Genomic DNA, 13,163 nt, shown 5'->3' with positions numbered 1-13,163 from the left:
TGAGCAGAAGGTATCTGTGCAATCGACGCACTATCGAAGTACCGAACCCTGATACAGCTGTGATGGCCGAGTGGTTAAGGCGTTGGACTCGAAATCCAATGGGGATTCCCCCTCGCAGGTTCAAATCCTGCTCACAGCGTACATCCCCTCTCTCTCTTTCAAAGTGTCCTGACATAGGGATGCAGAGAAGCTGCAGGGCCGAACTGACATTAACCGGTACCTAAGAAAACGTCCCATTATGCGAGGCCGTGCTGCTTCTTAGCTGAAGGTATATTATAAACGTATTTAACGAATGAATGAGAAAATCGTGATGTATTTCCTTTAATATTCCCATTCTGCCTGCTACGTCGCTGTGAAACGCACATTTAGCTTTGAGGTGCAAAGATTTAACCATCCTCCGTTATCGCATGAATGCAGCATCACACAGCGCGCCTTCATCCAATCACAGTCGGAGTTCGAAGTGTGTCTCCGCGACGATTGGCTGAATCGCCTGTCCGTCACATTTCAGGGCGTCGCCGCTCTCGGCAGCTGTCAGATTCCGAAGCTACTCACCCAAACGGCGAAAACACTGGCTCGCTCACCTCGGGAAGACAGATGAATCGAGTGAATTCCCGAGCAGAGATGACCTTCTAAGTAACAGAGGTAGCTAGTACAATTTCTAGTCAAGTCATTGAAAAGAATTTCTTCGTGCCAGATGTGGCAGGTACAGCTTATCGCGCCCCGCTGCGTACTCCCCGATGTTTTTAGCATGCACCTGGCTAGCGCTAGCGGTCTGCTGGCGGTGACAGTGGTGCTGCCACGGAGAGCAGTTAGCTCCTTGGGCTCTTTAACGTGATTTAACATGGGGGTAACTTTGATACTGCGTCGTTAGACTGTAAAAAAAAAAATCCCGTCATTGAATGAAGCGGGGTTGACTTGAGCGCGGTGACTTAGCTAACGGTACGTTCATGTTTACAGAGGCGTAACTAGGGATTCTGGGACTCCCCACAGAAGCCCCCCTCCTTCCCCGCATATGTTCAAATAATTCGGCTTCGTTTCTTTTGGGTTCCCTCCTGCGTGAAGGCGTCCAGTTACTCACTGTCATTCTCTGCTCTGCATCATGAGTCTCTATATTTCTATCTTGCCTGTTTTCACCCACCCCTGCCAATGATTGTGTGATTTTTTTCTTCTCTTTCTTTTTTCCCTTCTCGCCTTCCTCCACAGTGCTGATATCCCCCAGCCCATCATCACCATGGAGACGACCAGCAACTACGTGCTGATCCATGGGAAGAACATATCCCACAATACCCTTGCGGGCTCCGCCGCTGGGCCTCACATGTCCATCGACAAACTGTTCCCAGCTCTCCTCGAGTGCTTCGGCATCATACTGTGTGGCTACATAGCTGGCAGGTAGGTTTGGCAAAAATGGTGACATGCTGGTCAAGGGGCTTTTGGTGTTTCTTGCCTCACTGTGCCAGAAAATCTTTGGCGAAGCTTTAATTAACCTCCCAAAGTGGCATTGCTCACAGGGTGGGAAATAATGCGCAGACCCCAACCAGATGTTTTGTCTCCTTCATTTTGCAGCTATAGAGTCAGCACGTTAAGGTTCTGCTGTGTGTGGAAATTTTACCGATACCCAGTTAAAATGTGAAAGTGGCTAGTGGACGACCACTGTTGCTCTGTGAGCGTTCATGGCTACTTCTTCCGTTCCCACATACAGGGCAGATATCATCACGGAGAGCCAGGCGAAGGGTTTGGGGAACTTTGTGTCTAAGTTTGCTCTTCCAGCTCTGCTCTTTAAAAACATGGTGCTGTTGGACTTTGGAGACGTCATCTGGGCGTTTCTCTGGAGCGTCCTGGTCGCTAAGGTCAGTGTCTTTTTTTTGTGTATTCCTGTTTGTCTTCACGATTTTACAATATGTCTATACTTCGAATTCTATATCACGAGGGTCTGAGATCATTCCAGAACGAAGAGTGTCTGATTTAGGTAAATTCTCTGTGGATGTCCTGAAGAAGTCTGGTGAGACGGTACTGTGATAGAGAACCGAACAAATAAACACGACTTGACTGCAGCGGTCCCACCCTGTGCGTAGGTGACGGTGTTTGTGCTGGTATGTGTGCTGACGCTGATGGTGGCCAGTCCAGACAGCAGGTACAGCAAGGCCGGGCTGTATGCCATCTTTGCTACGCAGAGCAATGACTTCGCTTTGGGGTACCCCATAGGTGAGGCAGACACAAAACGCTAACACAGACATGTACTACTAACACAACTTGCCAGTGAAGAAAAGCACGGTTTAAGATCTCTGTCTCTGCCTCTGATTTTCCAGTCGATGCTCTGTATCGGAGCACATATCCAGAATACCTCCAGTACATCTATCTGGTTGCCCCGGTCTCCCTCATGCTCCTCAATCCCATCGGCTTTGCTCTTTGTGAGGTGCAGAGGTGGAGGCAGGCCAGCCATCCACAGCACAGCACTGTTGGCATCCTGGGAATTGTAGTCTTACAGGTACTGTGTGTACAAGTTGTAGGTTTTCATGGTGAATTGCAAACCAGAGCGAGCGTAATAATGCCGTACACTCCAAAAGGGTGTTAGTAAGAACCGAGGACTCAAATAATTTTTATATTGACATGCACTTTGACAAACTTAACGGCCCAATCTGTGTGTTTTTAGCTTTCTACCACGGTGTCTTTTTGATACCACCTCGATGAGTCTTAAAAGTCAGCAATGTTAGAAACATTCCCGTTGAGGCTTTAACACTCTTTGTCACCTCTCCAGGTGTTGAAGAACCCAATAGTGTTCATGGTGATAGTGGGAATCATCTCCCATTTTGCCCTGGGCCAGCATATCCCTGCTGTGTTGTCGGAGTTCATAGACGGCCTGGCCAACTCTTTTGGAGGGGCAGCCTTGTTTTACCTTGGCCTCACTATGGTGAGTTTAATTTAGTTAGGTCTTTTTTTAATAGTTTGAATTTTGGTTTAGTATAGTTACGTCCTGCCGCAGCTTATCGAAGGTAATTTCGATTTTTAATGAAGTTTACTGTGCTCTACTTAACTTAGTTTTCAACCGTTTTGAAACCTATGCAAACATGAAGGATATTATCAGAGTAAAACAATCTCTCTGTTTTCTGTGGCAGGTCGGCCAGCTTAGAAAGCTAACCAGAGACACTGGAGTTGCCTTGATACTCCTCATCACAGCCAAGCTGTAAGTGGGATGGTTTTGTGTATGTGATATAATGCGGGGTTGGCCTTACTAACATTTGAGTGTTTTTTGAAATGTTTTTTCCTCCTTTTAGGTATAGCACATACATGAACGGACAGATTATTATAAACTCCTCGATATAGTCTAGCCCAGTGCAATGCCACCAGTAACTGCAGCCTCAAAAATTACCATAGATTTAAAAAAAAAAATGGGTAGAGTAATGTGGTAATTGAGTGTCCACAGGCCAAAGTGGCTGGTGCATCCAAAACCATGTTAGAAAATGTAATAATAATCGATGATATCTGGATTTTTAGACAAAGTGTATCAGTATTTGGAATGTGTGTTTTCCAGCCTGGTCTTCTTTAACTAGAACTGCCTAAACCACTGGTCCGTAATGACGTTTCTTTTGGATTTTCTCTCTCTACCTCCTTTTTCCAGCCTGGTAATGCCACTGGTCTGCAAAGACATGGTCGATATTTTGGATGTAGGAGTGAACAGCACGAGTGCCAACCACACCAGTTTGTCCAACTTTGCTTTCCTGTACGGAGTCTTCCCCACTGCACCTAGTGTGGCCATCTATGCTGGACACTACAACATGGAGTTAGAGGTGGTAAGTACCGTTGGTGTAGTAATCCTCCTTTAAACAGTAATTTGCAAGAACTTGGTTTATAAAGCACGTGGTTTATAAAGTAGTGCATGGTTTGGAGCCAAAGTACATTGTGTGATCTGCTGCAACATTCTGAACCGTCCAGAACTCTCAGATCATCTGTGACAGGTCTGCTTACTGCCAAAAAGAGTCAAAACCCAACACGGAGAAGCAGCATTCAGTTTTTATGCACCACTAATCTGGAAAAACTCCCAGAAAACTTGAAGTCTTCTACAACACTGAGTAGTCAGTTCTTTTAAATCAGGGCTTAAAACTTTTCTGTTTGCCATTGCATTTTATTATGTTAAACTTGGCATTTTTTAACATATCTTGCACTGCACTGTAGCTACACTGTATTTTTTTATTCTACTCTTTAATCTGTTTTACCCTATTTTTGCTTATTTTTATTGTCTGTTTTATCATGTTTTAGTGTTTTTAAATCTTATTTATGTGTCATTATTTTGTATTTTGCTTCGTGTTTCTTTTATATTTATTCATAATTGCCTTTATGTCTTATGTAAAGCACTTCACTTTGAATTGCCTCGTTGTTGAAAGGTACTGTAAAAATAACCTTGCTTGGTCTTACTGAAGCAACAAAACAATATTTGAAACATTATAATAAAACAGAGGTAGTTCAGGCACAGTTCCAGCACTCTTTGCATGAAAATCAAGAATCCCCCTCTTTAAAACATCCTTTTAAACTTTGAAGCTTGGCTGGAAGTATTCTGACTTAACAACAAGTCATCGTCATGACGTGTCAAAATTGCAAGACCAATACCACTCTCCTGCTCAGGTCATATGCCAAGATGGCTCATAAACTGTAAAGCTCTCTCCATCTTTCATTCAAGGTGACATCAGGGATGGTAATCGGTACGTTTTTGTCTGCGCCGATCATGTACGTGTCAGCCTGGTTATTAACGATCCCTCTAATGGACCCCAGCCCCCTGGTGACAGAGCTTGAAAACGTTAGCTTCAACATCAGCATTGTCAGCCTTCTTGCACTGGTAAGTGTGTTTACAGACACATGGTATCCTGGAGTAAGACTAATGTTTTAAGTTCTCCGGTGGTTCAGTCAAGCTGACGGGAAGGAATACTTAAAGAGTTATCTCTATGAAGTCCCTCTGGTGCTAGAAGAATTTCACACATAGTGAGAGGAAGCATGGAAATAGATGTGAATAAGAATGAGAGAACTGTTTTTCAGACTTCATTAGGAAAAGGATAAGGCTAGGTAGAGATAAAAGACAGCAAGTAGCTCATATGTGTGGGGGGCAAATGTAAATGATTCAAAAGTGATATAGAATAATAAAGATTTGTGATCACATGCCTTTGTCTTCTCTCAGGTTTGGACCATAGCAGTGATGTTGCTCAGCAGGAAATTTAACAGACTTCCTCACCTCTTTGCCTTAAATCTTTTCCTGGCTCAGGTCAGTCTCCAGCCACAGCCCAAGTGATTTGAAGGTTAAGAACAGCTGATTTATTTCAAGTGCTCGAAATAATGTGCTTCAGCAGTCCCCCATCCATCCATCCATTAGCTATACCCGCTTAACCGTGAGGGTCGCAGGTGGGCTGGAGTCCATCCCAGCTGACAGTCGGCGAGAGGCGGGGCACACCCTGGACAGGTTGCCAGTCAATTGCAGGGCTGACGCATAGAGACAGACAACCATTCAAAGTCACATTCATGCCCATGGGCAATTTAGAGTTGCCAGTTAACCGAACCTGCATGACTATCAGCAGACATGTTTTGTTATAATGATATTTTGAGGTTATTTTGGTTTTTCTGTCTCTGTTAATATATCAGGAGAAATGTCAGTAGAGCACATTGGCTATTCACATTCACTCTCCTGTTCTACCTTAACCTACTGTACTGTTCTCTACTCTAGTTTTTGGTGTGTGTCAGTATGATCCTGTGGAACTTCTTGGTCAAACAAGAAGATAATCTGCTCGGCAAAATTCTCACCTTCACCCTGCTCTACGGGTCTCTGTACAGCACCTACATTTGGACAGGTAAGTGTGCATACTTGTGAGCGGATAAGGAAACATCCATTTTCATCAATTCGACTACATTTGATTCGATACTGAAGTGAACTGTGTTTAGTGTGTACACACTGGGGCTTGCATGTATGTGTTTTGTTCTGTTTTTCAGGCTTAATCCCTCTCTGTCTGGCTCTGACTAACAGAGATGATCTGCTGAGACTCCGACCAGGAGTATTCATGATTTTGGGCTGGGGGTAAGTCAGCACAACTTAATGCCACAGGACATTCTGAAACCTTTGAAATTTTTCTTGAATTAACAATTGCTTTCTTTCAATGCAACATATTTGTATTGTAGTTAACTATATTCAAAATTAATGTTTAAACTAAAATGTACTTTGTCATGGTTAAACTACTAGATTAGGGTCTCAAATATTAAAATCGATGTCATCTAGGCTTTCTTATGTAGGTAAGTGGATGAGCAAGTAATGCTCAAAGGCTTTTATTGTGGAAAAAATAGAGGACAGGAACAGTCCTTACAACACATTTGCAATAGGGGAATTAATTTCTTAGAGCATAATCTATGAAAAATGTTTGGAATTTGCTTGGTTTGAATACTGTGTGTGTGTGTGTAGGGTCCCCTTCCTTATGGTCGGGTGTCTTCTGATATCAGGAGAGAGAACTGATACCATAGACTCTGCCTTCTTCTATGGCAGAGCTCAGGTTAGAAAAACACCTGCTGTAACTCCACATTACATTCTTTTTTTTTTTCCTGTCTTCACTCTTACTTCTCCTGTTCTCAAGTCTATTTATTTCCTATTCAAATCTTTCAAGCAGACCTCTACTTTTACTTTTAATAAAGAAGTTCTTATAAATCCCAGATCCCAAAATATTTTGGACAGGAAGTTTTACTCTGCTCTTCTCCTCTATTCCAGATAATCAGCACATCAGTGGTGCTTGCAATTAGCCTGGTGCTCGGTGCAATATCTCTGATGGGTCTCAGCCAGGGAGGCAGGGAGCAGAGAGGCTACCAGGCCCTGAGCAGAGCTGCTGTAACAGGCATCAACGATGAGTTGAGGACCCCTGGTGACTTGGAGGATCTACAACAACCACAACAACAGACACAGATGGCAAATTCACCTGCCTGCAGCATCAACTCAGGTAGCTGGATTCCGTGCTAATACCTTTGGTTTATTCTGAGCTGGACTGTAAACATTCCTCTGCCTGTTGGTTATAATTTGCCTGAATAAAACAAAAATCTAGATGTAATCTGAATGTATAACATTGATTTATAGAGCTTTAAAGGACAAATATAAGCACAGTTGAAATGTGTGCATAACTTTAACCAATCGATACTCACCAGATGATCTACAGTTAATGTTCCTACTGCTTCTGTTGTGATGTCAGACCCCCACAGTTTCTCTCCTGTCCAGACCATACCCGACATGATAGCCAGCACGCAAAGGGAGAACTCAAACAACACAGGTAACACAGAAGCCAAAGCAAGATGCTGGAGAATTAAGATTTGTTTTACGCAATCGTAACTTGAAATTGTAAAGTACTGGATTATTAGACTATTATTTGTAGTCAAGAAAAATAACTCAAAAAAAGTGCGATGAAAGCAGTGCAGTTTTGTAAAAGGTTAAGAAAATATCAAGAAGAGAGCAAATACTCCAGTCCCCCTGGAATCTTACAGTGGTAATGTGTCTGTTCCTCTCCAGGCCACAGTGGGGCGCTGTGTGACGGGCAGCAGCAGAGTTCTTCCTCCTCAGAGCAACCGCTGAACCTGCCGCCACCTGGGCTTCAACCCACCGATGACAAACAGACAGTCAGACACGTTCTGCTCTGTCTGCTCCTCATTGTCAGCCTGCTAGCGGTGAGGAAATAAAATACTCAGTAGGAGTGTGTGTGTGTGTGTGTGTGTGAGTGGGTCCAATTAGCAAATTAGCAGGAGGAAAAATCACACGTAGACACAATCAGATACTAGATACATGTTACTGTATAGATAAATGTTCCGTTGGCTGACTGGTGAATGTCTCTCTCTCTACGTAGAACCTGTCCAGCTGTCTGTGGTGGTTGTTTAACAAAGATCCGGGAAGACTTTACCTGGAACTACAGTTCTTCTGTGCCGTGGCAAACTACGGACAGGTACCACTGGGTGTAGTGCGTGTGCGCATGCATGTGCGTATATTAAATTGGCTGTTATGAATTTTTCGTATCTGTCGTTCTCTTTTTCCCAGGGTTTCCTGTCCTTTGGGATCTTTGGTCTCGACAGACACCTCATCATCTTGCCTTTCAAGAAGAGGTAAGCTAGGTCCCCAGCAACTCGTTCATCGTGGTTTCTAGATTCCTTTGAGAAATAATCAAACCGACGGCACAGCGCCAGAGCAATGTTCGTAGCAGTGTTTGTGTCTATGTTAGGTTGCTCGGCCTGTGGCAGGGCAGGAACAGTGAGGATCTGAGTCCTTCAGGTGTACCAGAGGAGGTCAGGCTCACCTGTACCCAGTTTGTCCGCTACCACAAAGACCAGTGTGTGCAAGACATAGTACACACACACAGGTATGAGCACTATTTTGTCTGTGCATTTGTATGTCATACAGTACGTTGTGTCTTCTCTTTTGAAGGCACATGTAAATATGTACAAAACAACTAAAACTGCTTCGATTTCAAATTACTTCCATGTCATCTGTTACTGTTTTTTTTCTGTTGAACAGAAACACACTTACATTAAGTGCTGTGCAAAGTAAATTCTGGCCTTATTTCTGTTCTGTTTTGGATCTTAACTGTTTAGCTGTGTCCCTGCAAGATGAGTTCTGACCCTGTTAATTTCCACATTGTTACTGTTCTGTTATTTTGTTTGCCTTTGATTTTTTTTTTTCCCTGCATCCTCTTTGCATGTTATCTACTGTATCTGTTGATCTGTTTTTTCTCTACCAACCGAGCAGTTATTTTTTTCTTAAAACAAATTCAAGTTAAGCCATTAGACATTTATAGTGTATGTTGTACATTTTTAAGTTTCACCATGGTTTGCAGTACATGCTTACTTTTGCAGGTATGAATAATTATATTGAAGAAGCAATAGCTGTGACTAGTGCTATTACTGAGCAGGTTTTGGTAATTTCTGTTACTGTATTATCCATGTTTCATTAATGTTATTACATTTTCAGTGTCACGCAGGTTATAGTAATAGTCTGATTCATAAGGACAAAAAAAGAGCAAAATTAGAGAAACTATTTAGACTGTTTCCCTTGTTTAATACCGAGCAGTAAGCAATGTGACATCTTAGAATGTTTTAGATGTTGAATATGAAATTTAGCCACTTTACCACAAAGCTCTACAAAAACTACTAACTAAAACACTTGTGCTGGATTTTTTTGAGTCTTGGGTGCTTTTCCTTACTTTCCTTCTAACACGTAAAATTCTTTCCAATATTATTTTCCTCGTCATTTCCTTTCTTCCCCTCTTATTTCCTTTATTACCACCCTGCTTCCCCTTGCCTGCCCCTTTCCCCTATCCTTTCTTCTCCATTACCCCCTAGTGGCTCAGGGGAGAGTGTGAGTGCCTCGACAGGTGAATCCTTCCTCTGATAATGACAGGTTTGGTGGAGGAGGAGGAGGAGGACTGGAGGAGGAGAACGGGGTTTTGAGACATTCCCCCTCCCATGAGCCCCAGTACCTACAAATGCATCAGGATCTTCAGGAGCAACTAAACCAGTTGCCACAGAATCTGCACCAGATTCACCAAACTCACGACCCAGCTGAATCCCGTGACCAGTGTTCTCTTCCATCCCCACCCCGGCTGGAGCCTGAGACTCAACCCCAAGTTAATACTTCCGACTGTGATATCCAAGAGGGGCAGACTTCCCGGCTCCAGTCTAACCAAGCTCGTGACCCAGCTCATCCTCAACACCTACAGCAGCACGGTCTTGCTTCAAGCCCATCCCATCTCCATCCGCAGCCACAGTCCCATCTTGAAAGTGTGTTTCGGGGCAGTGACTTGGTGGACTGGCTGGTCGAGTGGGGCCTGTGTGCTGGGCGAGCCGAGGCCCAACTGTACGGCGCTCGACTTCAGCAGGGCGGAGTGTTAGATCACGTCACGTGTCAGCACAGCTTCAGGGACGAAGTTACGCTGCTGTACCGCTTCACACAGGGGAGAGGGGAAGGATTGTCCCAGAACATGTGAGAAGAAGTGAGTGGGAAGGAAGTGGAGTGAGCAAGACAAGGGGGAGGAGATGGAGAAGAAGAGGAGAAAGATGAGACAGAAAAGAAGGCGAGGTGGAGGAAAAAGCAGGCTTGGAGGTACCAAGCAGCAACTACCATGGATGAGTGCCAAAGCAGAAGTCCCTAACGGTGCGTTGTTTCTACGAGCACTAAATGCTGGCTCTGGAAATGAGAGAGACCCACATCTTCTCCGTAGAAATGTCCTTTTCCTCCACAACAATCTAGCTAATGTATGTGATTGGTGCAATTCTGATATATTTCCTCCATAATGATGCTATTAAGTGGTACATTTCATAGCATGCTTGCCTTGATTGACAGTTGTCTTAGGCTCTTCATGGTGGTTGCTGCTTGCTTGTCCGCTCAGGCTTCACCCCTGTGGCCCAAATGGGAAAATTTCTGGCTCTGACTACTGTGAGACTTTGTTTGAAGTCCCCTCATGGGTGATGTGCAAGGTCATTTGAGACACATAAAGAGTAGGACCATGAGACAAGGAAAGTGATAGCTGGGGTTGTGGAGACATTTAAGAAAGTAAGAGGTGAAAGAAGATGAAATGAGTTCTCCCTACTTCACCCTTCTTGGCTCCAGACCAAGCCTTCTTAACTTTTTTTTGGTTTCAGTTTTTTTCACCGCTCTGACCTGAGCTGGCTTTTATGATAGATTTTTGATTTTAGTTGCCATGAGATGTGAACAGGATCGAATCACTGTCCAAGCAGTGACAGAGAAAAGTCATTTTTCTTTTTTTTTTTTTTTTTGGTCTGGAATTCTGTGAACCAATGAATATTTTCAGTGTGTGAAGGACAAATAAGCTCTTTTTTTGAAGGACAAGTTGCCATTCATCAGCCTATCATATTCAAACATCATATTATTTATGTGACATCTGACTGCCACTGGTGAGAAGACAGTGAGAGTAGACCAGTAAACTGATGGTACTGTATGTTTGGTCTTAGCCAATAAGCTGCCGGGCTGCTCACTGAATGCCGGTGGTGTTCTTACCTGCTCTTTCTGTTTTATGTAGTCATGTTTTCTTTGACACTACATGAATTCATCCTGAATCTGCCTGTTATTTCAGTATTTGATATTTTGCACGCTGTGTCTTTTAACCACTCCGGTTTACGTTGACTACCTGCATGACTGAGAGCAGTACAGACTTCTGCTCAGCACTGAAACTTTTGCACTGACTGAATAATAACATTCTGGTTTTTAAAATATGCAACTCACTGGATATTTATCTTGTGATGATGCTGCAAAAGTGTGTCACCATGGTCAATGTGAAATACCTGTTTGGGACCGATCGTGGTCATGTTACTCAATGGATTCATTCAGGCAGGCTGGAAAATTAGCACAGATGCCTTTCCAGCCAAATCTGGCGCTAGCTTGATTTGAGAATTCAGCCCAGGCCAAAACTGAACTCAAGTTATTTCTTTGCCACTAAATTGAACCTACAGGATGTGAGATTAAACTTCAAAAAGACAAGCCCTTCATCTACAATGTCTCTAGGCATCTGACATACTTTGATAAGACCGGTACAGTCCTGAAACTGACATAGCCACAATTACAGTTCTCATTTTTTTGGCATAACAATCTAGCTCACTCTATTGTACACAAAACCACTACTGAACTGTCAACACATTGTGTAGCTCCCACTGAGCGACTGGCAGAACTGAATGCAGCTATTTTTCGCCTGTTACTTTGCCGTTGATTTGTGATATTGTTACTATGAAGTTTACGGTGTTTTGGCAGGGTTGTAGAAGATGGAGGGATGGTGATATATATACATATGAGCAGAGACAAAGACCACACTAATGTGAAACTGATGCTATAATGATGAGATCTGTGTCGCGCTCATGATAGCGTGACCCGAGGATGGCGAGGTCGAGCCAGAGCAAAATATCGACAGGGATTTCCAAGAAACTTAAACATTCATTGTTCTGTGAGCAAAATTCCCAATCATTTGGTGACCCCCGACCTTTCATCTAGAGCACAGTGTCCAATATATGATATTATTCTGATCTACTGGATCCCTGTTCTTCATCGCAAACGTCCCAAAAATTTGTACATGTATATTATTTCCATCTTTGTGTCTTCTGCCCACCGATGCCACCTGACTCATGCAATTCATATCGGGTCGTGTTTACTGAGTTGTTTCAAGTGAGATTTTGCGACAGAGTGCCTGCCTCAACCAGCGTGAAGGTGTGTGTATTGGTGTGTTCGTGTGCATGAACAAAAATGTCTGAGCTTCTGTGTGACGTATGTGTAGGAGAGAGAACAAGAGAGATTTTAACACGAGGCGTGACAGCGTGTTGTAACTGTGGATGCTGTTTTTCAAGTGTGTTGCTGTCAATCAGGGTCAATGACTGTAAACTTAAGAAATGCAAAAATAAACTACTGTTTGCATCCAAAATCCCACGTTTCACTTTGTCACTTCAGAACCAATTACTATTTCTGATTGTAAATTAAAAACTGAACGATGTCATAGTAAAAGCGACAGTAAATGGACATCACAGATTTTATTATATTTTTACATAATCCACAATAAACCTGCATTATGCACAGCAAATTGGATTTATTAAAAAAAAAAAAAAAAAAAAAAAAAGTTATTTTAAAAGATTTTGTCTCCCCCTGAGCAGATTGGAGTAGTTCTTTCTTTAACTGTTTTTGGTCAAAGAAGAGAAGAACAAAATCTGTCATCCTGAGATCCACACAAAGCCCTTTAATACTGGGAACAACACTGTCAGCGACAAAAACTATTATTTTTTTTAAATTGCCACTGCACTATGCTCATGAAAAACATCTTGAATTTATTTTACTTACCTGTCAGGGAGTGAGCAGCACATGCAAACAGTATATTTGGCACTTCAGGTCTTTTTCACATTTACAAAACAGTGGCAACACCAAGCTCACAGAGCGGTGTGACGGCACTCCATACGTTTAAAAATCCACTGTCTGGATACAATATAAGATTTCATATCCAAAACTTAAAATATACATTTTGCAAAAGATAATTCTGAAATCAGGTTAATAGTGATAGCTCTAAAATATACAGTAGACGATCCAGATCTGTAAAAAGCTTTTTCTTTTGTCAGTCGCTAGATTCGCAACTAAATTTAGAGAAAACTCATAAGCTGTCCCTCATGCTTATTTTTTTTGA

At 42.8% G+C, this 13,163-nt stretch overlaps 1 protein-coding gene and 1 non-coding gene across 4 annotated transcripts; both read left to right on the top strand.

Annotated features, from left to right (window-relative positions):
- Positions 1-56: 56 nt before the first annotated feature.
- On the top strand, positions 57-139 carry trnas-cga. The gene has a single exon. It is a non-coding gene; the product is annotated as a tRNA-Ser (tRNA).
- A 393-nt stretch (positions 140-532) lies between these two features.
- On the top strand, positions 533-12,416 carry gpr155b (G protein-coupled receptor 155b). Of its 3 annotated transcripts, none has more exons than XM_040138738.1 (20): positions 533-642; positions 1,204-1,389; positions 1,700-1,847; positions 2,073-2,202; positions 2,307-2,485; positions 2,756-2,908; positions 3,114-3,181; positions 3,617-3,788; positions 4,673-4,828; positions 5,165-5,248; positions 5,705-5,828; positions 5,968-6,052; positions 6,431-6,518; positions 6,731-6,956; positions 7,203-7,280; positions 7,517-7,671; positions 7,848-7,943; positions 8,036-8,100; positions 8,217-8,354; positions 9,392-12,416. In XM_040138738.1, exons 2-20 carry the CDS (start codon positions 1,232-1,234, stop codon positions 9,975-9,977), a joined length of 2,889 nt encoding a protein of 962 aa, XP_039994672.1. In that variant the 5' UTR covers positions 533-642; positions 1,204-1,231; the 3' UTR covers positions 9,978-12,416. The 3 variants fall into 3 exon arrangements, with proteins under 3 accessions (XP_039994672.1, XP_039994675.1, XP_039994673.1); XM_040138741.1 differs by having other exon boundaries at positions 9,334-9,507; XM_040138739.1 differs by having other exon boundaries at positions 540-645.
- The last annotated feature ends 747 nt before the right edge of the window (positions 12,417-13,163 follow it).

This window comes from Xiphias gladius, chromosome 11 (genome assembly GCF_016859285.1).
Source record: "Xiphias gladius isolate SHS-SW01 ecotype Sanya breed wild chromosome 11, ASM1685928v1, whole genome shotgun sequence".
Taxonomy (NCBI): Eukaryota; Metazoa; Chordata; class Actinopteri; order Istiophoriformes; family Xiphiidae; genus Xiphias; species Xiphias gladius.
Note: the sequence above shows the minus strand (reverse complement) of the source record. Positions and strands in the feature narration are given on the sequence as shown.